The 27933-nt window shown below is 36.9% G+C and overlaps 1 protein-coding gene across 9 annotated transcripts in view; it reads right to left on the bottom strand.

Moving 5' to 3' along the window:
- CCDC66 (coiled-coil domain containing 66) overlaps nucleotides 1-25030 on the bottom strand; it is a 51107-nt gene extending 26077 nt beyond the window's left edge. For 2 of the 9 annotated variants that reach the window (XM_019470012.2, XM_019470014.2), the window contains exons 1-8: nucleotides 24944-25030; nucleotides 23243-23307; nucleotides 22570-22595; nucleotides 12986-13430; nucleotides 10988-11153; nucleotides 10701-10808; nucleotides 8834-8969; nucleotides 8090-8191 (exon numbers count right to left, since the gene is read on the bottom strand). In XM_019470012.2, coding sequence (XP_019325557.2) covers nucleotides 8090-8191; nucleotides 8834-8969; nucleotides 10701-10808; nucleotides 10988-11153; nucleotides 12986-13430; nucleotides 22570-22595; nucleotides 23243-23307; nucleotides 24944-24954 — 1059 coding nt within the window. In that variant the 5' untranslated portion in view covers nucleotides 24955-25030. Of the gene's footprint in view, nucleotides 1-8089; nucleotides 8192-8833; nucleotides 8970-10700; nucleotides 10809-10987; nucleotides 11154-12985; nucleotides 13431-20583; nucleotides 20630-22569; nucleotides 22596-23242; nucleotides 23308-24943 lie in introns of those variants that run through there. The other 7 variants (XM_019470021.2, XM_019470013.2, XM_019470020.2 and 4 more) reach the window with 7 other exon arrangements.
- Between the last annotated feature and the right edge of the window lie 2903 nt (nucleotides 25031-27933).

Raw genomic sequence — 27933 nt, 5'->3', positions numbered from 1 at the left:
CAACCAACTGAGCTACCAGGTGCTCCCATTCTTACCTTTTTAATGTCCATAGACCCTTTAGTGGTATCCCCTTTTTCACTCTTGCCAGTCTTCACAAGGGGTTTATCAATTTAAACACCTTTATAAAGGACTACTGTTGATCTCTTAATTCTGTATATTTATTTCCAATTTTACTAATATCCACTCTGATCTTATTTCCCTCCTTCTACTTGTTTTGGGTATAATTTTTGCTGTTCTTTCTCTAACTTCTTGAATGAATTACTTAGATCATTAATGTTTTGTCTTCCAGTCTTCCTTTTTCGAGAAATGCATTTAAGTCTATAAACTTACCTCTAAGCACAGAAAACCCATGTTTTTATAAGCAATATTTTCATTTTCAGAGTTCATATACTTTGTTTTTCATTCATACAGAACTATATTGCCTAAATATTAAACATTTGGAAATTTTCTTTTTACTATTTGTTACTGATAGCTAGCTTAATTCCACTGTGATCAGGTAACATATTCTGTGTAATCTGAACCTATGAAATTTGTTAAAATTTTATGGCCTTTCAAATTATTAATCCTCGCTTTTTGTCCATAGATGTTTTAGGTTTTATTTCTATATAAATGAAAAATCATTACAATTTTATTTTTTCTTTTCCAGTTCTTATGACTTAATTTTGTCCCCTTGTCTTGCTATACTGGCTAGGACCAATCAATAACAAATAATAATTTGAACATCTTATCTCTTTATGGAATACTTCTAAAATTTCTCACTTAGGATGTTAGCTTTAGGGTTTTGTTTTTTAACTCCAGTATAGTTAACATACAATGTTCTACTAGTTTCAGATGTACAATATAGTGATTCAACAATTCTACACATTACTCAGTGCTCATCAAGTATACTCTTAATCCCCTCCACCTATTTCACCCATCCCCCCTCTGGTAACCACTAGTTTGTTCTCTATAATTAAGAGTCTATTTTTCAGTTTGTCTTTTTTTTCTTTGTTGGTTTCTTATATTCACATTTGGGTAAAATCATATGGTATTTGTCATTCTCTGATTTATTTCACTTAGCATTATACTCTCTAGCTCCATCCATGTTGTTGCAAATGGCAAGATTACATTCTTTTTATGGCTGAGTAACATTCCACTGTACATATATAACACATCTTCTTTATCCATTCATCTATCAGTGGATACTTGGGCCTGCTTCCATAATTCAGCTATTGTAATAATGTTGCAATGGAACACTGGAATGCATATATCCTTTCAAATTAGTGTTTTCATATTCTTTGGGTAAATACCCTGTAATGCGATTTCTGGATCATATAGTAGTTCTACCTTTAATTTTTGGAGCATACTGTTTTCCACAGTGGCGGCACCAGTTTGCATTCCCACCAACAGTGCGTGAGAGTTCCTTTTTCTCCCCATCTTCACCAATGCTCGTTTCTGTTTTTGATTTGCATTTCCCTGATGATAAGCGATGCTGAGTATCTTTTCATATGTCTTTTGGCAATCTGTATGTCTTCTTTGGAGAAATGTCTATTCATGTCTTCTGCTCATTTTTGAATTGCATTATTTGGGTTTTTTTGGTGTTGAACTTGCATAAGTGCTTTATCTATTTTGGACACTAAACCTTTATCAGTTTTGTCATTTGCAAATATCCTCTCCCACTCAGTAGGTTGTCTTTTAGTTTGGTTGATTATCTCCTTTACTATACAGAAGCTTTTTACTTTGAGGAAGTCCCAATAGTTTGTTTTTGCTTTTATTTCTCTTGCCTGAGATGAAATCTAAAAAAAAAAAAAAAAATGTTGCTATGGCCGATGTCACAGAAATTACTGCCTGCGCTCCTTTCTAGGATTTTTACGGTTTCAGGTCTCAAGTTTGGGTCCTTAATCCATTTTGAGTTTATTTTTGTGTATGGTGTAAGAAAGTGGTCCACTTTCATTCTTTTGCATGTAGCTATCCAGTTTTTCCAACATGTGGTAGTGTTTTGATTTGTTTTTTTAAATACTCAATTGGAAATTCCTTAACTGGGGTTAAATGTTATCAAGTGCTTTTTCTGCACCTATTGAAATGTTTTCTTCTGTTATTAAAATGGTATAATATACTTCTGGATTTTATTGTATTTTGGAGTCTATAAGAAAATGGATTTTTTTTTCTCCAAATTTTTATTTAGACTTTAGTTAAAATATAGCATAATATTGGTTTCAGGGGTAAAAACTAGTGATTTATCACTTACATGTAACACCCAGTACTCACCATAACAAGTGCCCTCCTTAATGCCCATCACCCGTTTAGCCCATTCCCCCCTGCCCCTCCATCAACCCTCAGTTTGTTCTCTATCTTTAAAGAGTCTCTTATGGTTTGCTTCCCTCCCTCTCTCTCTTCCCTATTGTGGATTTTAAAATATTTCCTTAACTACCTAGCAAAAATCTGCCTTAGTCATGATATATTATCGCCTTTCTGTATATTACTAAATTTTAATTGGGAATATTTTCTTTAGAATTTTTGGGTATATATTCCTGAACAAAATAAACTTTATTTTCCTTTTTTGTTTTGTATTTTTCTGGCTTTAATACCAAGTTTACACTGTCTTATAGAATGAATTGGGAGCTATTCCATATTTTTACTGCCTGATCATGTGAATAGAGTTTGGTAGAAACTGTTAGTAAAACCACTTGGGTATTTTGCATCTCTTGTGGGAAAATCTTTCTAACTAGATCTACCATTGACAGTAACAGGATTATTCAAGCTTTCTGTTTCAAGTCAGTTCCTTTAAGTTATAATTTTTATAGTAATTTCTCCATTTCACCAAGGTTTTCAGAATTGTTGGCATAAGATATTCACTACTGATTACTCTCTGTAATTATGCCACTCATAATTTTTATCTTCTTGATCATCTTTCCTAGAGATTTATTACTTCTTTCCAAACAGGCAACTTTCAGCTTTAGGTTAGGACTGGTATCCTTATTTTCATGATTTCTTCTAATTTATTCTGTTGTTCTTAGGGCGCCTAGGTGGCTCAGTTGGGTAAGTGTCCAACCTCAGTTCAGGTCATGATCTCACAGTTCGTGAGTTCGAGCCCCGCATTGGGCTCTGTGCTGACAGCCTGGAGACTGGAGCCTGCTTCAGATTCTGTGTCTCCCTCTCCCTTTGCCCCTCCCCCACTTGTGCATATGTGCACATGCACACCCTCTCTCTCAAAAATACACATAAAAAAAAAATTTATTCTGTTGTTCTTTTTCTAACTTCTTTAGACACCTAGCATTTAAAGATTTTCTTTTCTAATACACTTTCTCTTGAATTTATGATGTGTTTCTGATGTGTGCGTATACACTGTAATTCTGTTCCAAGTATTTGTGATTTCCACTATGATTTTTTTTACTCAAGTTATTCAGTGGTGTGATTTTTAATTTCCAAATACGTATGTAGTACTTAAAAATCTCTTTTTGCACGGGAGCCTGGGTGGCTCAGTCGGTTGAGTGTCTGACTTTGGCTCAGGTCATGATCTTGCAGTTAGTGAGTTTGAGCCTCGGGTCGGGCTCTGCTGCTGACAGCTCGGAGCCTGGAGCCTGCTTCGAATTTTGTGTCTCCCTCTCCCTGCCCTTTCCCTACTCATGCTTGCTCTCTGTCTCTCAAAAATGAATAAATGTTTAAAAAAAAAAAAAACCACCTTTTTTTAAATCTCTAAAACTTCTAAGTTACTTGTAGTCAGAGATCACTGCAAAATAGCTATTTAAATTTTATCTGAGCCTTTCTTCATGGCCTAACACAAATCACTTTTTGTAAATATCCATGTGTGCCTGAGAAAAATATTTCCCAACTGTTGGACAAGGCACCTGATATATGTTACTTAGGACCAACTTGCTGTTCTTACAAGCACGGGCTCGGCTCTGTGCTGATGATGCAGAGGCTGCCTGGGATTCTCTCTCTCTCTGCCCCTCCCACATGTTGTCTCTCTCTCTCAAAATAAGCAAAGAAACTTGAAAGAAAGAAAGAAAGAAAGAAAGAAAAGACAGAAAACAATTCCATGTATAATAGCACCAAAAATAAAATACCTAGGAATAAGAAGGCAAAAGATGTGTACACTGAAAACTGTAAAACACTGCTGAAGGAAATTAAAGAAGGCACAAATAAATGGAAAGATACTCTGTGTTCATGAATCAGAAAACTTAATATTGTCAAAATTACCTAAAGTGATCTACAGATTCAACACAACCTCTATGAAAAACTTGATGCATTTTGCAGAAATAGAAAAATCTACCCTAAGATTCCTATGGTATCTCAAGAAAGCCTGAAGAGCTACAACAATCTTAAAAACGAACAAAACTGGAGAATTCATACTTCATGCTTTCAAAACCTACTACAAAGATTGGACAATTAAAAGAGTGAGACAGTGATGTAAAGAGACATACAGAACAATGGAATGGAGTGCCCAGAATTAAACTCTCACATATACAGTCACATGATTTTTGACCATCACTGAGTCATCATGATTGACCATCAAGGACAATCTTTTCAAATAAATGGTGCTGAGAAAACTGGATACCAATGCAAAATATGTGAAAGAATAAAATTGGACCCTTATCTTACACTATATACAAAAATTAACTCCAAGTAAATCAAAGACCTAAACATAAGAACTGAAACTACAAAAATCTTAGAAGAAAACATAGGGGAAAAGTTCTGTATCAGATTTGGCAATGGTTTCTTGGATAGGGGACAAAAAGCACAGGCAACAAAGGAAAAAAAACAGATAAAATGGAGTTAATCAAAATTAAAAACTTTTGTGCATCAAAAGGCTCTCTCAAGAAAGTGAAAAGGCAACATAAAGAATGGTACAAAATATCTGCAAATTATACATCGGATCAGGTATTAATACCCAGAATAAAGAATGCCTACAACTCAACGACAACAAAAACCCAATTCAAAAATGGGCACAAAACTTGACATCCCTCCAAAGAAGATACACAGATGGCCAATAAGCATATGAAAAAAATGTTCAACATCACTAATCATTAAGGAAATGTAAACCAAAATTACAATGAGCTACCACTTCACACCTATTAGGTCAGTTATTACAAAAACGTCGGTGAGGATGTGGAGAAATTAGAATCCTTGTGCACTGCTGATGGAAATGTGCAATGGTAGAACAACTATGGCAAACAATATAGTTAAACATAAAGTTACCAAATTAAAATTGGTAAAACCTAACAAAAAATTAAATATAAAATTATCATACAATGCAGCAATTCCACATATGGGTATCTACCCAAAAGAACTGAGAGTAGAGCCTCAAAGAGATTGTCTGTACACCAATGTTCATTGCAGCATTATTCCACAATAGCCAAAAAGGGGTAACAATTCAAATATCCATCAACATTTGGACAGATGAACAAAATGCAGTATTATAAATACAATGAAATATTATTTAGCCTTAAAAAGGAATGAGACTCTGATACATGCTATAACACGGATGAACCCTGAAAACAGCATAAGTGAAGTATGTCAGACACAAAAGAGCAAATATTACGTGATTCCACTTAAAGTATCTAGAATAGTCAAATTCATAGACAAATTAGAATGGCTGCCAGGGGCTAGGGGGAGGGAAAAATGGGGAGTGACTGTTTAATGGATAGTTTCAGTTTGGAATGATGAAAAAATTCTGGAGGTGGACAGCGGCGATGGTTGACTGACAAAATGAATGTACTGAATCCCTCTACATGTACACTTAAAAATGATTAAAATGGTAAATTCTATGTTTTGTGTATTTTACCACAAAAAAGGTTAAAAAGGAAAAAACATATAATTTTTTATTGGCCAAATGCAGAACTATAGTATGGTGGTAGCATTAAGAAACTTAGCAGAGTGATAACCTCCCTTTCTTCCCCATGTTAAAGAATGCATTTGAATATACTTGCTTCACTTAATAGGTTTCCCAGCAAGGAGTAGTGATTAGGGAAAGCCAAGTCTGCATGGAGGTGAGATGTTCTCAAAAAAGTTGAGGCTAGAAGTAAATTTCTTAGAAACACAACAGTTTAAAATTACACAGTGTAGGGGCAACTGGGTGGCTCAGTTCCAAGTGTCTGATCTCATGATTGGATGATTCATGATCTCATAATCTCACGGTTCATGAGTTCGAGCCCCTAGTCAGGCTCAGCACTGGCAGTGCAAAGCCTACTTGGGATTCTCTCTCTCTGCCCCTCTGCTCTTTCTCACAAAATAAATAAACTTAAAAAAAAGAAAGAAGAAGGGAAGCTGGTGAGAGAACTGACGCCAAACAGCCTTGGACTCCAAAAAGATATGCTTTGTAAGTTACAAACAGAGTAAACTTTCATTGAGTGTTTGCTATTTGTCAGCCAATGTTCTAATAAGCACTTTATATGCATTACCTTATGTTTTAACAAAATTGGCCTTGGTGACTCTACTTGCAACCAAATTTTTGCTCCTCTTAATTACACAAAAAGGTTAACTTAATAGTAAAACAGTCTGGCTATGGGATGGATTTCTGAAGTCAACTGCTTTCAGATATTTAAGAAGGGTTTTTTAAAATTACACAGTTAATTCATTTCCCCTCAACAGCATCTCTCCAATATCCTACCACATGCATACACATAAGTGCATAAAAACTGCATTTAAACAGTAAAAAAAAAAAAAAAAGAGAATAATGATACCCTTTAAGCCTTGGTTGTCCAGCCTTACATTTAGTGTGTGTTTTACTTTCTAGTTCTTCTCCCACCCCAATTCCCATCTCTGACTCCACAGTATAAATAATTTTATTGGTTTTTTGGATTATAAAAAAAAAGACACACGCTGTCATTTAAAAATACATACGAAATGTAAAAACACCTAAAAGTCACCTCGAATGGCTAATTATTTATTTGCATTAATAATCATAGTATAGGGATGCCTGGGTGGCTCAGTCGGTTAAGCATCTGACTTCAGCTCAGGTCATAATCTCACGGTTTGTGAGTTCAACCACCGCATCGGGCTTGTGCTGACAGCTCAGAGCCTGGAGCCTGCTTCGGATTCTGTGTCTCCCTCTCTCTCTGCCCCTCTGCCATTCATGCTTTGTCTTTCTCTCTCAAAAATAAATAAACATTAAAAAAAATTTAAGAAAATAATCATAGTATAAATTACTCTCAGATAATAAATGACCTAAAAATAGTAAAAATTAAGCAGTAAGAAATGATATACTAACATTTCAATCTAAATTTTTTTGGTAACTGAAAATACCTTATCATTTTTAGTATTAAAGATACTTCAATCCTAATGTTGAACTGTAAATAGCTAACAACTAATTCTTACCAACTTCATGAACAGTTTTAGTTGTAGTTTTTAGTAGTATCTGCATGCATCAAAGTATTTTGTTTTTGAGAGAGAGTGCACACACAAGTTGGGGAGGGGCTGAGAGAGAGCGAGAGAGAGAAAATCCCAAGCAGGCTATGTGCTGTCAGCTCACAAACCAGGAAATTGTGACCTGAGCCAAAACCTAGAGTCGGACACTCAACCAACTGAGCCACCCAGGCGCCCCTGCATGTATCAATTTTTAAACTTTACACTTTAACTTTACACTTAAAATTATCCTTCAAAACTAAGATTTTTGTAAAATGCCTTCTATCAAGACTAATTTATTGCCTTTCAATAGTCAAAGTACTTTTGGGAATGTGGAAAAATACAATTCAGATTTCATTCCTTTTGTTAATGTAAAATTATCAACAACTATAGAACTCTTTGATGTAGGCAAGTCAGCCCTATATGGAGCAGAACAAACAGCCATGGAAGCCACACAATCTAACCTGGAGGGGTTCTATAAGAAATCTACCAGTGCTGAAAACATCTACCACCAGAATCATCCCTTTAGGTTACTGCATTATTTTCAGAACACATTTGTTAAACTGTAAACGTTCACTAGGAAAGAAAAATTATTATATATATATAAAAAAGAAAAGTTCATATTTTTTTAAATGTAAGGAGCATAATGCACTCAGTAAAAATTAACTGTTAATTAAAATAAAATAAAAATACTTAGATTCACTCCTTCAAGGAAAATAGAGATCAAGTACTAAAAGGCTTATATATTCAAAGTAATGGCACTTACCTCTAAAATTTGACCAACTCTAATTAGTGGGTGCCCATCAGCCTGGACCACTGTTACCTGACAAGGAGACTGTGACAGAATGCTAGAAGAGCTAGCACAAGTCTAAAAACAAAGAGAAAACACAAGGACACTTTCTTTATATAATATTAAACCTAGGCAAAATTTAAAGGTCACTAAAACACTACTTAAGGGACACCTGGTATATACTTATGTTTGATATAAGTATCCACCTTGTTGTTATAAGTTGATATATCCACCTTGTGGTGGATACCACATGGTCACTGGCAGTGTTTTGTGGTCACCTAAAAAAAGGCAGAGCTCTTTTACAGGAGCCTGAAGGAGGTGCCTCAGGCCTCTACACTCATCTATATAGTAAGACAATTTACAGAATGCAAATAGAACCTAGCTGAGGTCATAATTAAATTCAAAATAAAATTGTTCTAAAATAAGATATGAGAGGTGTCTGGATGGCTCAGTCAGTTAAGCATCCAACTCTTAATCTTAGCTCAGGTCTTAGCTCAGATCTTGAACTCTTTTGAGTTCAAGCCCCACATTGGGCTCCATGCTGTGCATGAAGCCTACTAACGGAATGAAGGAATGAATGAATGAATGAATGAATGAGATAAAATAACATGAAAAATAAATTTTTTTAAAAACCTTTATGATATGAACATGGCTTAGAATTTAAAAAAGTAAAATTAAGATGTCTTATATTCTATAAATGCTTCATTTTTATACTCTTACCTTAGACTGGTCAAGAATTTGAAATTTTTCCCATATTCTTTTATCACTTTCAAATTTTTTCCAGGGATTGTTCCATTTTTCAGAAGCTTCTTTTTCTTTCTTCTTTAAAGCAACCTGTTCATCTGTAAATAATGTCCTTTTTTAAAAAAATGTATAAAAACTGTAAAAAAAAAATCATGTAAACAAATCATGACCTTCTTAAAGAGTGCAGATTCCAACACAGATCTAATCAAAACTGTTTTTTAGGGAGATTACCTCACAAAACAGAGAAGAATTTTAAGAAATATGGAATAAAAGAAAACATTTAACCAGAACCAAACTTATGTATGGCACAGATGGATGTAAAAATGTTTATCACAATTGGCAATAAAAAGCAATTTTTTCAGAACGTATTTTATAACATGCTAATTATTCTGAAGTTCTACTTTCCTATAATGTTCACTCAGGTATTACAAAGAGATTGAAAAGTGAGACCTCTGGATTCAGAGAACCCTGTAATCGAATCCTAGTTCAACCACTTCCTATCTGTGTAACGGGGCAAATCGCTGTTCACCTTTCTAAAACTCAGTTTCTTCTTTTGTAAAATGAGAATAGTGCCTATTTCAGTATAGGACCTAGCACAAATTAAGTATGTAATAAATGCCATTATTATTCATAACCGCTGAAAAGTGAAAAAGCAAAATCTTGTATCTAACAAACTAATATAACAACAAGGTCCCAAATCAATAGTTCTTAAAAATTCAGAGATGTATAGGGGCACCTGGGTGGCTCAGTCGGTTAAACACCCGACTCTTGGTTTTGGCTCAGGTCATGGTCTCATGGTCTCACGAGTTCAAGCCCCACGTCAGGCTCCACACTGACAGTGCAGAGCCTACTTGGGATTCTCTGTCTCCCTCTCTCTCTGCCCCTCCCCATTCATGTTGTCTCTCTCTTAAAAATAAACTTTAAAAAGATTCAGAGATGTATAAATCTAAATTTCAAGAAAATTAATGAAAGCAGGACTTTAGCAAAGAGAAAGGTGCTTTCTTAACAGAAGAAAGTAAACTCTTTTTAGGTAATAAAACATAAAACACTTTAGTCATTTCCAAGCAGTTCCATCTTACTTCAGAAGTTTGGTGTTACAGTCTGATAAGCAAAATGTGTATTGAAAGAAAATATTTAAAGCTGAAATTATGATATAAAGACACAACGAATCTCCAAACCTTCAGATACTGTTAGCATACATTTAATTTCTTCAAACTTCTGCTACTTTGACTTCCAACATAAATAATTCATTCCCAATTTCTTCTGCTTATCTTTTTCTATATCACCTGTCTCATCAGCGATATGACTGCCTCACAGGACTCTCTAGTTGAGTGGAAGATGAAGCCCATCTCTATGCTTTTACTTTTCTTTTAATTTTTTTTTTTAATGTTTATTTATTTTGAGAGTGACAGAGTGCAAGCAGGGGAGGGGCAGAGAGAGAGAGAGAGAGAGAGAGAGAGACAGAGACAGAGACACAGACAGACAGACACAGAATCCAAAGCAGGCTCCAGGCTCTGAGCTGTCAGCACAGAGCCCGACGCGGGGCTCGAACTCATGGACTATAAGATCATGCCCTGAGCCAAAGTCAGACGCCTAACCGACTGAGTCACCCAGGTGCCCCGAACCCAATTATTTTTAAATAAAACCATTAAATGCATAGGATTTCTACAATAGAAAAATATGAAAATGGATTCTCAGGAACTGAGAAAAGTTTAGGAATCTTTGAGCTCCAGAATGATACTAATGATATTAATGCTCATCGCTCACCTCTGGTCTTTTGGTGCACACCGAGTAGACAAAAAGACACAACCTAATCTATAATAATAACAGGTATAATAATTACCTACCAAGCTCTTTCCTCCACTGGGCTTTTTTTGCTTCCAACAAACTTCTATCACGTTCTCTTTCCCCCAGGGTACTGAATATGTCAGCTGGTTTCCATGCATTCTCTCTAACACAAAAAATAACAGAAACCTTATTATATGTTTCTATACAAGTTACCCATAAATATTAAGTAATAAACTTTTAAACAGCTCACAGTCTTCACAGTAAATATTTCACATGCAAGTCAAGGAAAAGCAGAACCATTTTCACCAGATGACCCCACAATAACATATAGGAGTTACATACATGACAATTTTCTGTTCATACTGCTTAGATGTCTCTTGATTTTTATTTAAAACAGATTTACTTTCATCTAGGACAGATGAAAGAGCCTCAGTTTTTTGGAGTACTCCCATAACGTTTTCGTCATTTGGCTGATTAGAAATATTGTTTAAATGTAGACTGCCCCGACCTAGGGAGTAAAAATGCATGTTTTAAAATTAACACTAAAATTACACATATTACAATACCTTATCTTGGCATACTGCTACGCACTTTAAAAACACTGCCTTAACATTACCAAAGTAATTACCTCTCACAGCAATCCTTCAGTAGGTATTATCGTTCCCTTTTGTCAAAAAAGGAAACTGAGCCCAGCGGTTAAATGGTCCAGAACAGCTATATAATCTCTTGTGTCAAATATGAAAACAAACAAGCAACAACAACAAAAACCCTCCATTTACTCTTGTTGATAATATTTTTACAAATAATATAAAACAAATCACAACTTAAAGGAGAATAAATGCAAATAGCTTTATGAAAAACTCATTACCTTGTCCTTATTCTTCTCATTTAGCTGGGAAATCAATGGAAAACTTTATTATGGACCACTGTCTCTATGCCTCTGTTATACCTGTTACAAATGTTTTACACAGGTTCCTATGCTTGGCTCAAACACTGTTCTAATTCTACCTCAATGTGCTAGTTTTCCCAGTGAAGAGAAAGCATATTTAATATGCAGGTCAATACATGATTAGACAAATTCTGCCTTCAACTTTGTTGACGTTATCTCTCACTATGCATAGTAAGTTTTTATTTTTTGTTCTCTAGGCTACAATTCTAGCCTCTAAAGACCCAGCTCCCTCATTTTACAAAGAACAATCTAGGCCAAGAGAAGGTAAATTACTCCAACTTGTCCCCAAATCAGTTGTGGGGCCTCTTTCTAGTGACTGTTAATTTTAATTTATTTCATTATCGCCTAACAAAATTTTAATGATAGTTCTACTCATATTAATTCCTTAGCTCAAAGCTGAAACTGGAAGGCTTTTAAAAACATAACACAATGCCCTAATGAAACAGAAGACATGTAACACTCTACTACTCCTTCCAAATCTATGTTTTACATTGATTAAAAAGATAGTGCTGCCAATCCTCAACGTAGATTAAGGGTCAAAGAAGGCAAAATGCAGGAGCCAGGAAAAAAATCTTTTCAGCAACTCAAGTCAAATATTCAAAGTAAAGGTTCCCTCAATTTTCACTAGAAATTCTATAGTGGTCTTTTAAAACATTTAATATAGGGGCGCCTGGGAGGCTCAGTCGGTTAAGCGTCCGACTTCAGCTCAGGTCACAATCTCGCGGTCCGCGAGTTCGAGCCCCGCGTCGGGGTCTGGGCTGATGGCTCGGAGCCTGGAGCTTGCTTCCGATTCTGTGTCTCCCTCTCTCTCTGCCCCTCCCCCGTTCGTGCTGTGTCTCTCTCTGTCTCAAAAATAAATAAACGTTAAAAAAAATTAAAAAAAAAAAAACATTTAATATAATTATTTTTAATGTAAGTAGAGCCTTCTATATTCTAAAGTAAGTACAATAGCTTTTTTTTTTTAATTTTTTTTCAACGTTTTTTTATTTATTTTTGGGACAGAGAGAGACAGAGCATGAACGGGGGAGGGGCAGAGAGAGAGGGAGACACAGAATCGGAAACAGGCTCCAGGCTCCGAGCCGTCAGCACAGAGCCTGACGCGGGGCTCGAACTCACTGACCGCGAGATCGTGACCTGGCTGAAGTCGGACGCTTAACCGACTGCGCCACCCAGGCGCCCCAGTACAATAGCTTTTTTACTCTAGAGTCCACAGAATTGGTAATTCTGCATGAGAAAACTGTTCTCTAAAAGAATAATTATTTTAAAAGATTGTTACACAGTAACTTAGAATTTAAGAGGCACAGTTATATCAAATCCAATGAATGAGAAATTCGAAAACAAGTACATATTGGTAAAGTTAATATTAATTAAAACTTCAAAAAAAACCTTACATGTTTCCTCCTTTCCATTTTCAATCAGGGAAATAGATCCATTCCCTTGGTTCACAGTCATCAAAATCTGTTGTAGTTGGTCTTGTGTTAGACACACCAAACTGCTCTTCATATTTGCAGCTGTGATGTGTTTTTGGCAAAGCTTCTCTTCAGATACTATAGATGTATTTATGGTGTTTCTAGTCTTCTGTATATTGGGGGTGGCAGGTGAAATCTCTTTCTGGACATAAAGACAGTCTTTATCTACATACTGCTTGCATAAATCCTTAGTGGGTGAAAAAGTCATACTATTTTTTTCACCTTTTGCCTGTGAAGTTTCTGAACCCATTCTCTTCTTTTGCAAAAGTTTTCCACTCTTGATACAAGTATTTTGTGTTGATTTTAGAATGTATCCAGTTTGTTTTGTTCTTAATGGACATTTTGCAATCTTGGTCTTATTTCCCATCTGTTAAAATACCAGAAATTTATACTTTATAACAGCCCATGAAAAATCAAACAATTATCTTTATTTATATTGTCTGTGATGTCAGGCCTCTAAATTTTTTTTCCATTTTGCTGTTAAAAGATTATATCCATGAGAAAATAACATTTAACCTTTGCAAATCTACTTGAAAGCTTCATCAACAACCGGAAATTACTTTATTTCAAGATAATGAATACAGAAGAATTTTCATTCTAGCTGTTGTAGAACATCTCCATTCTACTCCAGCTTGGAATCTCATGTCATGATTATACCACTCATACTACCAATTTTCTTTATAGGTATCTATAGGCCTGTGCATTAGTTACTTAGGTCAGTTATGCCTTGAATAACTTAACTTGTGGGTCGACATCCGTAACTCCTGTCTTAATTATTAGTGCTTTCATATCCACATAGATCATTTTTCCAATTCCCTGGCCTCTCATTTCCTTGAACTCTGCTCTTCTACTCTTGTCCTCCAAGCCACCTCGGTTACTCATTCCCATAGTGATATCTTATAGTGACCTTGTTACTCCTAACTTGCAATCCCTCCATAGTCTCAATTTCAATCACGGCACAATGACCAACATTCTCCTTGCATATCCCAATTCTGATAATTCTTTAACTCACCTGGGATCTATAATCTATTGATTCTACTACCTTCCTCTTGTCCTCATTTCCTTCCTTAAATTCCACAATCAACCAAAACCACCATTGCCTTCCATTCCCAACTCCTGCTCTGACATACACTTTGCAAATCCCCAAACTGGTAAAATCTAACTCTTCATCACCTACTCTGTGCCTGCACTACTCAGGAAGAAAAATACCAAGCCACAATATTTAGTTTCACCTTAAATACATAGCCCAAACAACATGCTACCCTACAGTCAAACATTTCCCAAATTCATTTACTCTTAACAATTTCAACTTTCTCCTCTTTCCCAAATTCCTAACACTTTCTCTTTCATAACTTATTCTCAGCTGAAAATCTTGATCAATATTTCACTAAAAATCTTACAGAGAAGCATTCTGAAAAAACTTCAAGAAATTTCTACCACCAAATCTGTACCAGCATCAAGAGTCATACAAACCTGCTTGTACTCCTGTTATTCATACATATTCATATAACCCGTTCTCAGGGATCTTTCTGCAGCAATTCTTTGCTTTCTCCTGAATCAACTGTTTCTTTTCTGCTGGATCACATCATTTTTTATCACCTTAAAAAATACATGATTCCACTTTCTCCTCTCATCTCCCATAATCCCATTCCCAACAAACTTTCACCCACACGACTCCACTAAAACTCATCAAGGTCATTAATAACTTTTATGTTGCAAATCCAGTGACTGATTCTCAGATCCTCATCCTAACATGTTATCAGCATGTGACACAGTTGAATATTCCTTCTATTTTGAATACTTAAAAAAAAAATTTTAATATTTATTTTTGAGAGACACAGAGCATGAGTAGGGGAGAAGCAGAGAGAGGAGAGACCGAAGCAGGCTCCAGGCTCTGATCTGTCAGCACAGAGTCCGACATGGGGCTCAAATTCACAAACTGTGAGATCATGAGCTGAAGTCTGATGCTCAGCCAACTGAGCTACCCAGGGGCCCCAACTCCTTCCACTTTGAATCACTTTCTCTACTTCACTTCCAGGACTCCACAATCCTGGTTCTTGCTGCTCCTTTCCCCCAGACCTCTTAAAGTTGCTCAGTCCCAGGATCTCTTCTCTAAGTTACCTCATTCACTTGCTAATTTCATTTACCCTTGTGGCTCTAAATATTATCCATATACTAAGGACTCCCAAATTTGTCTCCAGGATGGAACTCTCCCCTAACTTAAGGTTCCATCTGCCTATCCAAACACTTCCACTGGGTTTCTAATAGCCATTTAAAACTCAGCATGCCCCATATAACCTATGAAAAGAATTCACAGTGACAAAAGTACATTATACACAGGACTTCCAAACGTTCTCATATTTATCATTTAATGAAATATATACATTCCTGCAAAGTCTGCTATGGACTGTGTATATGTATGTGCACACACAGATTGGATAGGATCGAATAAAATTGTCTTTAATGACACACACACACACACAAAAAAAGCCTCAGCAAGCCCCAAATCAAACTCTTGATCTCCCACATGCCCCTAAATAACTTCCTCCTTTCAGAGGAAGCTACCCATGCCAAAAATTTTGGAATTATCTCTCATATGCCACACTTGTCATTAAACCTTGTTTTGCTCCATCTTCAAAATATGTCCTGAATCTGACCACTCCTGAACATTTCTTATGCCCTCTACTCCAAGTCATTATAATGCTCTTGCCTGAATTTCTAAAAGCCTGCTTTTCCTACTTCTGCCTTCACTTCCCAGTCTGTGCTCGGCACAGCAGCCACAGGGTACCTTAGTAAGTAAAGTCACATCATGTCACTTTTTTCAAAAGCTTCTAAGGCCTTCCTATCTTACTTAGGAAAAAAACTGAACTTCTTACTCTGACCTAATGATCTGTGCATGCTTCACATTTTATCCCCTTACCTGATCTCTCTGATCTCATTTTGTCTTAGCCTCCAGACACGTGGGCTTCTTATTCCTTGAATAAGACTCTCTTAATTTCAGGCCTTAGCATTAGTCAATCCCTCTACCTGGGCCATTCTTCCCTCATGGTTTATGTACTCACCTCCTTCAAATCTTTGCTCCAACATCACTGGCTCAGTGAGGTCTTCTCTGAACAACTGATTTAAATTTGCAGGTTTCCTGTTCTCCCTCACACTCTCACCTACCTAGCACTCCCTTTTCCAAAGACTGCTGTGCCCCTAAAGTGACTGTGCCTCTTCCCTTTCTCTTTTTCCCTATAGCACTTTTCATCTTGTGACATTGTATATTTTGCTTACTGTATGCCCATTCAACTCAATCTTCTTTTTTTTAATGTTTGTTTATTTTTGAGACAGAGCATGAGCAGGGGAGGGGCAGAGAGACAGGGAGACAGAACCAGAAGCAGGTTCCAGGCTCCGTGCTGTCAGCACAGAGCCCGAAGCAGCACTTGAACCCACGAACTGTGAGATTATGACCTGAGCTGAAGTTGCACGCTTAACTGACTGAGCCACCCCAAGTGCCTCTATTCGTTTCCAATGTAAACTCCCTAGGGCAGAGATTTTTTATACTTTGTCCACTGTATAGCTCCAGTACAGAACAATGAGTGGAACAAAATAGGTGTTAAGTGAATTTTTTGTTGACTACCCTCAACTACACTATTTTAAAGACTGAATTATCTCTCTCCCCCATATTTATTCCCCTTTCCAAAATATCCTATTTCTGTGGCACTGTTGTCCTAATCTCTCAGACCAGTAAGCATGGAGTCATCTTTAACTTTATCCTCTTTCATGGTCTTCTTTGGCTTATGAACAAGTATTGGTCATTTCTTCCTTTCAAATATCTTTTTCTCACCATTTACATGATGATAAGCCTAAATTCAGGTTTTCATTACCACACTACTAGATTACAGTCTGCCTAATTCATACCTTTCCTCTATTAATCCATTATACATTTCAGTAAACCCAATTAACCGAAAGTAATTCAACACCCATTTAATCACTATTAATTGTTGCTTTTTATGTGCTCACCAATACAGAAAAGCACTAGAGATGTAAAAATGAAGAAGATATTTGCTGTCAAACAGTAGGGTAGATGCCCCACGACTTTCACCCGGCTTATCATATCCCAACTCTCCTGGTCTTTCAGTAACTTATATAATATACAACCACACTTAGACCAAGTAGCCATTCACATTTCACCTGACTTTTCAAAATGTACCTGCAGTATCAGCCACAGATCTGTTTGTTATTCTCTTCACCTCATCCAAATCCTATTTGTTCCTAGCTTCAGGCTTTTGATAATACCAATGTAATTGGTACCACAATGTAAAATGCCTTTTATCCTCTCATCCCTGTGGCTACTTTAATATAACTAATTCTCTAAGTGAGAAATGGCAAACTCGAATACGTACTGTAAATTAGGCTAGGTAGGAAACAAGATGAGTTGAAAGCATTTTTCCACCTAAAGGAGGCAGTCACCATCAGAACCAGCCTACACTGCCAAACAGGAATCCAGTATTTCAAGAGAACCAAAAATGACAGATTTTACATTAAACTCTCCAATGTTTAGATACTGGCAATTCACTCTAGTTTTTGAAAACCATTGTGTGGAATAAGCAAATTATTAGCTGACTGCATGTAGCTTACAGAGCTGAGCCCTACCACTTCAGACTCCAACTACAGCTCCTACTTTCTCACCCTTCTTTGACTCATATGGGCCTTTTTTTGGTCACTAATAGTTGAGCATTTTGTTTCTCTAATCAGTTGCTCATTCAAACTAAGTGCAGTGCATGCCATTAACATATCTTGAAGTCATTTCTGTCCCCTTCTTTCCATTTCACTAGCCACCACCCATGTTCAAGAACTTATGACTCTCCCTGGACTATATTTGGCCCATAACTATGGTCTCTAAGTTACAATCTGTCCTTTGTAGGGCTGTCCGAAGCCCTATCCTACAACACAAATTATACCGTATCTACTCCACTTTTCAAAAATACTTTAATGCTCCCTACATACAAATCAAGGAAGTTCAAATTCTCTAAGTATATATTTAAACTCTTTAAAGGGTGCCTGGCTGTCTCAGTCTGTTAAGCGTCTGACTCCTGATTTCAGCTCAGGTCACAATCTCAGTTCATGAGATCGGGCTCTGCATCGGACTCTTGCACTGATGGCGCAGAGCCTGCTTGGGATTCTCTCCCTCTCTCTCTGCCCCTCCCCTACTCATGCTCTCAAAATAAATAAATTTAAAAAAAAAATTAAACTCTTTAAGACTAAACCCTCCCCTAAGCTTTATGTTCTAAACTTCCCCGAGATACACACTATTCCCCAAATGCAAATTAGGCTTTCTATCTTGGTATTGTGCCCAGTATTTTCTCTGAACTTAGAATACACTCCCCTACCTCTTTACCTATAAATATCTGCCTCATCTTTTAAGTTCTAATTAAAATGTCACCTCGTTTATGAAGCATTCCCTGGTCTCCTCAAACCACAAAGGGCTGCTCTTTGCAGTGTTGTCTGCCTTTTATAACCCTACTGTGGTATACATTATCCTACTATAGTACACATCATATTCTGCTTGTAATATAGAGTTATTTACCTGACACCCTCACTTCCAAAACACAAGGACCAGGTTTTGCTCATTTCCTTTCTTTCAATCACAGAAGAAATAAAGTCAAGAATGGCACTCTACTAGAATTTTACATCTTCAGTAAATCCTTGTTAAATAAAAACTTACTAATTGACGATCTAATTTAAATAGAATTATCCTGCAAAATTTCACTTACAAAAAAAAAAAAAAAACAGACCAAAAAATCTTCTAAAAATATTTAACAAAATGGGGGTAGGGGGGTGGGCAGGAAGGGCAATGATGTGGCATGAGGTCAATATATACTCAGCTCAATTCTGATTATCTTTTGTAGCTAAATGGCAGGGGAGAAAAAAAAAAAAACAAAACCAATAAATGGAAGCAGCAAAAGATCATGAACTACCAAATAAATATTCAATTATGTTCAGGTTACTTATTAAGAAAAAGCAATCTAGACCAAATAATTCCAAGTGTTTACTGGATTATGTGAATTTTAATAGATCAAAATAGATCAAGTCTTCATGTCAAAATTTTTACATAGCCAAATTGTTTTTTAACTAGTTTTAATTCTATCAATATTTTTCATAATACAATGTCCAATGAATTTGTTTAGTACTGGCTGACTTTATCATTTATATGGGGCCAGGATGCCAAAGCTAGAAAGAATCAGAGAAAAGTAACATTTTAAAATATAAAATGTGCTACTTAACACTAATATTGTGTATATCCTTTAGCATGACACTATTCTGCTTCTCACATGTAGAAATACCTATGAAAAAAATTTTTACATGTTTTACATTTCAACTAATATGTGACAATTTTTTTTTAATGTTTGGTTTTGAGAGAAAGAGAGACAAAGTGCAAGCAGGGTAGGGGCAGACAGAGAGCAAGACACAGAACCTGAAGCAGGCTCTAGGCTATGAGCTGTCAGTACAGAGCCTGACCTGGGGTTCGAACTCATAAACCTCAAGATAATGGCCTGAGCCAAAGTCAGACACTTAACCAACAGAGCCACCCAGGCGCCCAAGTAACAATTTTTTTTTTTTTTTTAAGCTCTTCAGCTGATTTTAATGTTCATTTTTTATTTTTGAGACAGAGAGAGACAGAGCATGAACAGGGGAGGGTCTGAGAGAGAAGGAGACACAGAATCCGAAACAGGCTCCGGGCTCCAAGCTGTCAGCACAGAGCCTGATGCGGGGCTTGAACCCACGGACCGCGAGATCATGACCTGGGCCGAAGTCGGATGCTCAACCGACTGAGCCACCCAGGCACCCCCCAAGTGACAATTTTAAGTGTAAGAGTTTAGAAGTTTATTCATTTATTTTGAGAGAGAGCAGGGGAGGGGCAGAGAGAGTGAGAGAAAGAGAATCCTAACCAGGTTCCACACTGTCAGTGCAGAGCCCAACGCAGGGCTCAATCCCACGAATCATCAGATCATGACTTGAGCCAAAGAGTCAGACATTTAATCAACTGAGCCACCCAGGTGCCCGAGTAGAAGAGTTTAGAATTTATAAATTACTCATGACACTGAATCATTAACATTTCTTTCATTTCTCTTCCTAAAAGCTTAAGAAATTAAACTGGTAACCATCTTTAACTTCATATTCCTTACCACGGATTTAAAAAAATGCAGAAGGGATTTTGAAAAATTTAAAAAGTACTCGGACCACAGAGGTGTTAAACTTAATCATGACGAGATGAGAGTTCAGCTGTGTTTAAAGAGCACACTATGACAATGACAGTAATTCAACCTATGAGGAAAGGGAAAACCAGAACTGTAGGTAGGTGTTGTAGTCACTCAGGAGCTTCTCCCAGTAGAAGAAAAACACTATGAAGAGAGAATTCATGAATAACTTATGGGAAAGAGAATCCAACATAAAGCTGAATGAGATTTGGGAAATTAAAAACAGATTTAAGCAAAAAAAAAAAAAAGATAAGTACTACTATCTTTGTATTTTACCTTCTGTGAGGAGCAAAGAAAGAAATGAGGAAGATCTCAGCAACCACTATAAATAAGGGAAGAGAAGCTCCTTCAAGTAAAATCAATCTAGAAGGGAGACTTAGGTTTCATTAGAATTTTTTCCCCAGCTTTATTAAGGTATAATTGACAATTAAAAACTGTATATATTTAAGGCATACAACTAGATGATTTGATAAATGCATACACTGTGAAATAGTCACCACAATCAAGTGAATTAACATATCCATCACCTTATATAGTTACCATCATCAGTATTTTGAAGTCTCAAAAACAAGAGGAATAAAATCAAACAATTTGCTCCAAGACAGTAAATAATAATTTAAGATCAACATCGACTGAGACATAGTTACTCTGGAAAAAAAAGAATCCTAGAATAAAATATTTTTAGATTGATAACAGAATCTTGTGATGATTCTATCAAAAGTCCAAGACTAGTAATTTTATTACAGGCATGAAAGGAGATCTCCATATGTTCTAGGCTGGTTAAAAAGACAATGAAATGTCTTCACAAAATGTGGTGACTGAAGCAAATCCATTAAGGACATTGATGGAAGAAGAAACAGGTGAAAGAAAACAGAGGTCAAGGGAAGATGGAAACCAACTATTACAAGCAGCTTTTTATCTAAGAGCTAAAAAAGGGGTGCTGTAGTTGTTAATGTGACTCAAATAAAATAATTAGTTGCAGGGGCGCCTGGGTGGCTTGGTCGGTTAAGCGTCCGACTTCGGCTCAGGTCATGATCTCACGGTCCGTGAGTTCGAGCCCCGCGTCGGGCTCTGTGCTGACAGCTCAGAGCCTGGAGCCTGTTTCAGATTCTGTGTCGCCCTCTCTCTCTGCCCCTCCCCTGTTCACGCTCTGTCTCTCTCTGTCTCAAAAATAAAAAATAAACATTAAAAAAAAAAAATTAAAAAAAAAATAATTAGTTGCAATATTTTAACAGAGCAGGACCAGGAAAAAATATATAATTTGTATTCTGTGATTTTAAAAAAGCACACAAGGTATACAACTATATACCATATTTAGAGAGATAATTTTTACTGGTAACATGTGGAATTACTGATTATCATCACCCATTTATGAAGTGATTATTATGCTCGGTACTCAAGGAACTTCACCTTGATCAAACCTGGGAAAAAGAGCAAAGCCATCAAGAGCTCAGAGTTGAAAAGTGCCACATCATCCAAATTGAGCTCTATTCACAGAAACACAAAGACTTTAAGATGCTGCAATGATAAAGGAAAAAGGAGGGCTACAGTGAATTATGGAAGAGATAAAATTTCTGCTCATATTAATCTAAACATGGAAAAAAATAGGGAACAAGAAAAGTATGATATCAAAAAACTGAAAGTGGTACTGTATTTTGTAGAAAAAGTTACTATGGGTTCCTGATCAAAATTTAAAAGGAAAATTATCATTAAGCTCAAGTATGATCTCTTAAAGGAGAAGGCAAAATGCATGTAAGAGTCTGTGAATCAGATACACCGTTTTGATGTGGGAAAATGGAATCTGAATATGAAAAGAAAAATATTCTCATTTTAAAGAATATGTATTTTTAAAGATCTTAGGAACTGCACTGTCCAGTGTACTAACTATTAAATTTGCATTCAAAATTAAATAAAATTAAAAATTCACTTCCTTAGTCATACTAGCCACATTTTAAGTGCTAAATAACCACGCATGACTAGTTGCTGACTACTATGTTAGAAAACAATGATCTTAGAATATTTCCATCATCACAAAAAGATTTACTAGGCAGCACTGATGTAGAGGAAAAATGTTCTATACACCTTTTTAAACTGAAAAATTATGATCCCATTTCTGTGAAAGGACCAGCCTGAAAGCAAGAGAACAATAACTCCTCATCATTATCCCAAACCCATTATGATAATTTCACAGGAATTCTTTTCAAACCACTGTAAAGAAAACCACATTTTACATTCAAATACAGGTCAGGTCATTTGGCTTACCTTCACAGAATATTTTGATTTACATTCTACAAAAGAAAAAAATAATTACTGGGCCATCAAACAAAAACACACTAAGGCAGTCACAAAATAAATTTTAATTAGCATTGTTTTAAGAAGGTATTTAATAGAAATATTAACTCCAAAAGCATTAACTTTAGGTCCTGTCTGAGTGTTCTAACTTTTACAGAATAGTTCAAGAATTTCTATTTCACTTCTATTTATTTTCCAAGATAAAGCTATAAACAGATCAGAAAAAAAAAAAAAAAATAGGAATACAAATGAGCGGACTACCAAAGTTTACTGAGTTTTAAAACTAATACTAAAAATGATTTTAGCAACTGTGGTCTTACTACAAATTTAATTTTCTCAAACAACATTCTTTATATACACAGAACATAATTACACAAACTTTACCCAGATTATCCATTAGGCAACATATTAAACCTTAAAATATACTGGGACATTAAGTTTTATGAATAAATACTGAGAGTGGTAAGCAGTGATGTAATCTGACTTTACTTGGCTAAAAATAAATCTGAAAAAGTGAAAACAGCTTTTTACAAAGAATCATTTAAATATTACTCTATTATAAGCAAAAAGTACATTAAACTCATATAAATTTTAGGTAGGAATATAAAAGTTAACATTTTAGGTTTCCAGTAACACAGCATACCATATGGAGACAATATTAACTTGGTTTTTCCATCCAATAATTCAGTTTCAAGCTTTAAACCATCTCTGAAAAATAAAAGAAAGTTGTCATTTTTAAGAAACAGCAAAGTTTTAAAGAGAAATGAAATGCTCATTTGAATCTTGAAAATATATACGTTCTTCCCAATTTATACAAGAATTGTAAATATTAAACCATTCTTTTAATTAAAATCATTTTTCAATCCAAGATAAAACTAAACACTCAGAAAATTCCTGAAAATTTCCTGAAACTTATTTGGAAATAATTAATAATTATTAATTAATATATTAATTAAAAATAAATTCTTTTATTACCTTTAACATGAAACTTCGTATTTTACTGGTAAGCAATGAATTCAATTATCATGCCATTATTTAACTCTTATAAATCCAGACTGGAAAAAATGCTGTTACCAAAACTCTCCACCTAAGTTAAAGTAGCAAAACATATCTAACTACTATTTGTTCATGACTAATACATTCTATGGCCTGCTACATCATTAATCTGAAAGTGGCCTGTAACATTGCCACCACTGTTACTTTTTGAGCACACTGACACTTTGTTACTATAACAACAATAAATCTGTAATAAGTTTTGGCTGTTATAATTTATTTGTGCATGTCCTATGCAAATGCACAAAGTTAACAATAGACACTACCAAGGTAACTTGTACAAATCAAGGTCCTAATAAAAATTCCACTGAAAATAAAAATAGTCCACATTTAATTCACTGTTTCCTAAAAGTGAGGGAGGAATAAGTGTAGGTCAATAAACATCAACGGGGACAAATGTGATGTCTAAGAGACAAAATTAAATCCAGCGGGATCAGCCAAGGAAAAAAAGGTTGAAAAAAAGTCTCATTGGGAACACGAAACTGTAGTGTTGGTAAGTAGAGGAAATCAAAATACCCTGTTTTATTAAAACAGTGGGGGAAAACGGACTTTAAAAGTTTCCCTGTTGCAGGGTTAGAATACTCCATGTTTACACGTTCGTGAAACTCAACAAATAAAAGAATGAAACCGAAAAGTACGTCTGTTCAGTATTACTGCACTGTAAACTCCTTTAGGGGCAGCCTGTCTTATTTATTTTTCTCTCTACAGATTCTAGGATACAAAATTCATTTGCTAAATGATGTGTTGTCTGAGTTTGGTAACTTTTCATCTTCTTAAAACATGAACTTCACCATCACTTCCCTGCAACAGTCCTTTTTACTCAACAAACTTAATGAGGGCCTATTAGGGGCCAAGTACTGGCAATGCATCGGTTGCTCAAGACTCGGTTCTCCGCCTTACGGGCGTTAAACGCCTCTGGGCGCTCCGACAACCTGCAGAGACGCCCAAGGCGCAAAAAACCAGGGCCGGGGCCAGGATTTCTCCCCGGAAAGCCACTAAACTTTATCTCTCCATCTGCCCTTACTGCTTTCCGCCTCTCTTCCCTCACCACCGTGAGGTTAATGAGAGGGCGGAAAGGTGGTCCCGGACAGATTTACAGCGAGTAACGTTGTGCAAAAGCGGCGGCGGCGACAAACGCCGTCCCGGGCCTCTGGTCCCCTCTCCGCCACAGGCAGCCGAACAATGCCGTATGAGGCGGCGCAAGCCGGGAAGGTGTTCCACGAAGGATTCCAAGGGCCAACCTAGCTTCACCCCGTCTCCGCTAGAGACCACCCTTCTCGCCCCAGCTTACCCTAGGTTCATGGCCTGACCTCTCGCTCTCTCCACGAACACTCAGGTCCCCTGTGTATGCCGGTTGCCTCCGCCGCTCAACAAGCGCTACGCCCATTGGATACGGTGATGCCGGCGAGCTGGGAGAACAGACCAATCAGAATTAGTCGTGCTGGAGGGTGCTCTCTCTACCGGGGAGAAGCCACTGGGGAGACCCGCTGGGTTAGCCTGGCCTCAGGCGCTTCGCCCTCGTTCTTGGGTAGTGGGGATCTTCGTTCGTTGGAGTTGTAGGCACACCACCCCCCCTCCCTCCGCCCCTAGTTCACTCGAAGCCCCCAGAGAAGTGCCTCAGCTCAGGTGGAGGTGGCAAAAATATGGAAAAACTAAAAGTATAAGCTTTTTAGGAAATGAACATTTCCCGTATTTCATATTTGTAAGAGAGGGTTATTCGGGTATGAAATAAATTGGGAGTGGGGACCTGGGGAGAGACTCCTAGGTCCGGTACAGGGTTTGTCCTGTTTCTGGCTCTGAATGCATTGTAACTCTTTTTTAAATTGCAACAATCACAAGTACTGAATTTCAGCTCTTTTGTGCAGACTGGGAGCTAAGGACTTTAGGTCTAGTGAAGCTTTACGTTATCTCTGAGGCATAGAGAGGTTAATCAAACAATTTAACCCCGGAGCCCATGTTCCGAACTAGTGTTTTATGAGTCTAACTGCTGTTAGTTCTTAAAAATCTAAATTTAAACGTACTTCCTCCAAGAACCTCCTCTGGAATCCGCTAGTGGGTAAATCAGGAACCTATTCTCTGGAGCTTCCAGTCCCTGCCCTTTTGATCCGCGCGCTCATACGTTTAAGATCCTGTGCCAGAGTGAGCTTCAGAGGGCCAGGCAGTTGGTGTCTCATATACCTCCATAGCCACAGCACCTGGCACTGAAAAGCATAGACAGTAAATAATCGTCACATGAAAACACAGCAAAAAATAAAAAATGCCAACAACTTTATTAAATTTGGCTGAATGCTATTTCATGATAAGAATTATAATGCAGCTACTAAAACTTCACAGGGTTTTCATCTACTCAAGCAATTTTTGGAAACTATAGTTTTAATAAATGAGGCACATTGAACTCTCATAGTACATTCAGTGAAAACTCAGAGATCTTTTAATATTCGTTTATGTACCTGGTCTGTGGAAGATATACTTAAATCAACATTTGTTAATCTACTTGACTGAGTAAATGAACAGGTACCAGAGTACATTTGATCCTGTGTTTTGTTTCGTTCTGTTTTAAGGAACACTTACCTAGGCATAGAAAAAAAAAAAAGGCTAAAAAGATTTAAACTGACATGCTAACAGGAGTATTTCTGGGAGATAGAGTGGTGTGACTTATAAAATGTTACTTTGGGGGCACCTGGGTAGCTCAGTCGATTGAGTGTCTGCCTCTTGATTTTGGCTTAGGTCATGATCTCACAGTATGTGCGATCGAGTCCTTTGTCAGTCTCTCTGCTGACAGCGTGAAGCCTGCTTGGGATTCTCTCTCTTCTCTCTTTGCCCTTCCCCCTACTCGTGTGTCCTCTTTCTTTCTCTCTCTCTCTCTCTCTCAAAGTAAATAAACATTAAAAAATAATGATTAACTATAATAATAGTTAATAGATCTGGCATAATGAGAGATTGACTAGTAAGAAATAAAGAGAATTCTAAAAAATATACAAATAGCAGATATAAAGAGCAGTTTAGATAAAGTCCCCAAGGAAGAGCCCCCTTGCCCCACAGGACCGAGATCCAGACCTTACTGGAACTCATGACCCTGGCTTATGCCAGGAGATCTTGCCAGAAATCCATCCTCTAGGTTACGGGGGGAATCCATTCAAGGTATCTCACCAGGGGCATGTCACTACAAAACTGCCTGAGGGGGTTGCTGGGGGAAGCTGCTGATGGCTGGGTGCTTCTGGCCACTAGTCTCTATAGGAGTTGAGTGCTGAAGCAAGCTTGTGTGCTGGGGGCTTGACCCTGGAGATGCTGCCCATGCTGCATGAGCTTGATGTTGGAGAAGCTGCCAGTGCTGCAGAAGCTGGAAACTGGGGGAAGCCTCTTCCACTGAGATATTGGATTCCAAGGAGCCTACCAAGTGAATACACTGGAAGCAAGGACAGGATTCTTTTTTCCTACAGTGTCTCTCCAGAAATCTTAGGGGAGCCTGAGTGGCACAGTCGGTTGAGCGTCCGACTTTGGCTCAGGCCGTGATCTTATGGTCTGTGAGTTCGAACCCCACTTTGGGCTCTGTGCTCAGTTCAGAGGCTGGAGCCTGCTTTGGATTCTGTGTCCCCCTCTCTCTCTGCCCCTCCCCCACTCATGCTCTGTCTCTCAAAAAATGAATAAATGTCAAAAAAAATGTTTTTAAAAAAATAAATCTTAGGGGCACCTGGGTGACTCAGTTGGTTGAGCATCCAACTTTGACTAAGTTCATGATCTCGTGGTTCTTGATTTGAGCCCCATGCCAGGCTCTGTGCTGAGAGCTCAGAGCCTGGAGGCTGCTTTGAATTCTGTGTGCCCCCCTCTCTCTGCCCCTTCCCCACTCGTGAGAACAAAAAAAAGCTTAACATCCTGTCAGCTACAAAGGAAAAATATTTAAAGGGCCCAGATCCATTTTACATAGAAGATTAATTTAAAGCTGAGTTAGTAAATTGATAACTGAATTATCTTTTTGATACTTACCAAGGCTTTCACTAATACCATGAATTTAATACCAATAGAAAGGTCTTTCAACAAAGAACTACATCATAATACTGAGGTTCATTCCATGATCTAATGGACGTTGAATACCAATTAATACAGCCATGGATATTGGATGTATTAATGGATACATGGATAACATATTCTGCTTGAGAAGACTACATATTTCAGGTGTTTTTACATGTTTCTGTCCATTTTAGAATTTATTTAATAGCACTCTCCTTGAAATATTTTATTTATGTGACCAGTTTATATTCTTAATAAAAACTGATTTTTTAA

The sequence above is a fragment of the Panthera pardus genome, unplaced genomic scaffold (genome assembly GCF_024362965.1).
Source record: "Panthera pardus isolate Hobbes unplaced genomic scaffold, ASM2436296v1 HiC_scaffold_8, whole genome shotgun sequence".
Lineage (NCBI taxonomy): Eukaryota > Metazoa > Chordata > Mammalia > Carnivora > Felidae > Panthera > Panthera pardus.
The sequence above is the reverse complement of the archived record's forward strand: the minus strand, read 5'-3'. Positions and strand labels throughout refer to the sequence as shown.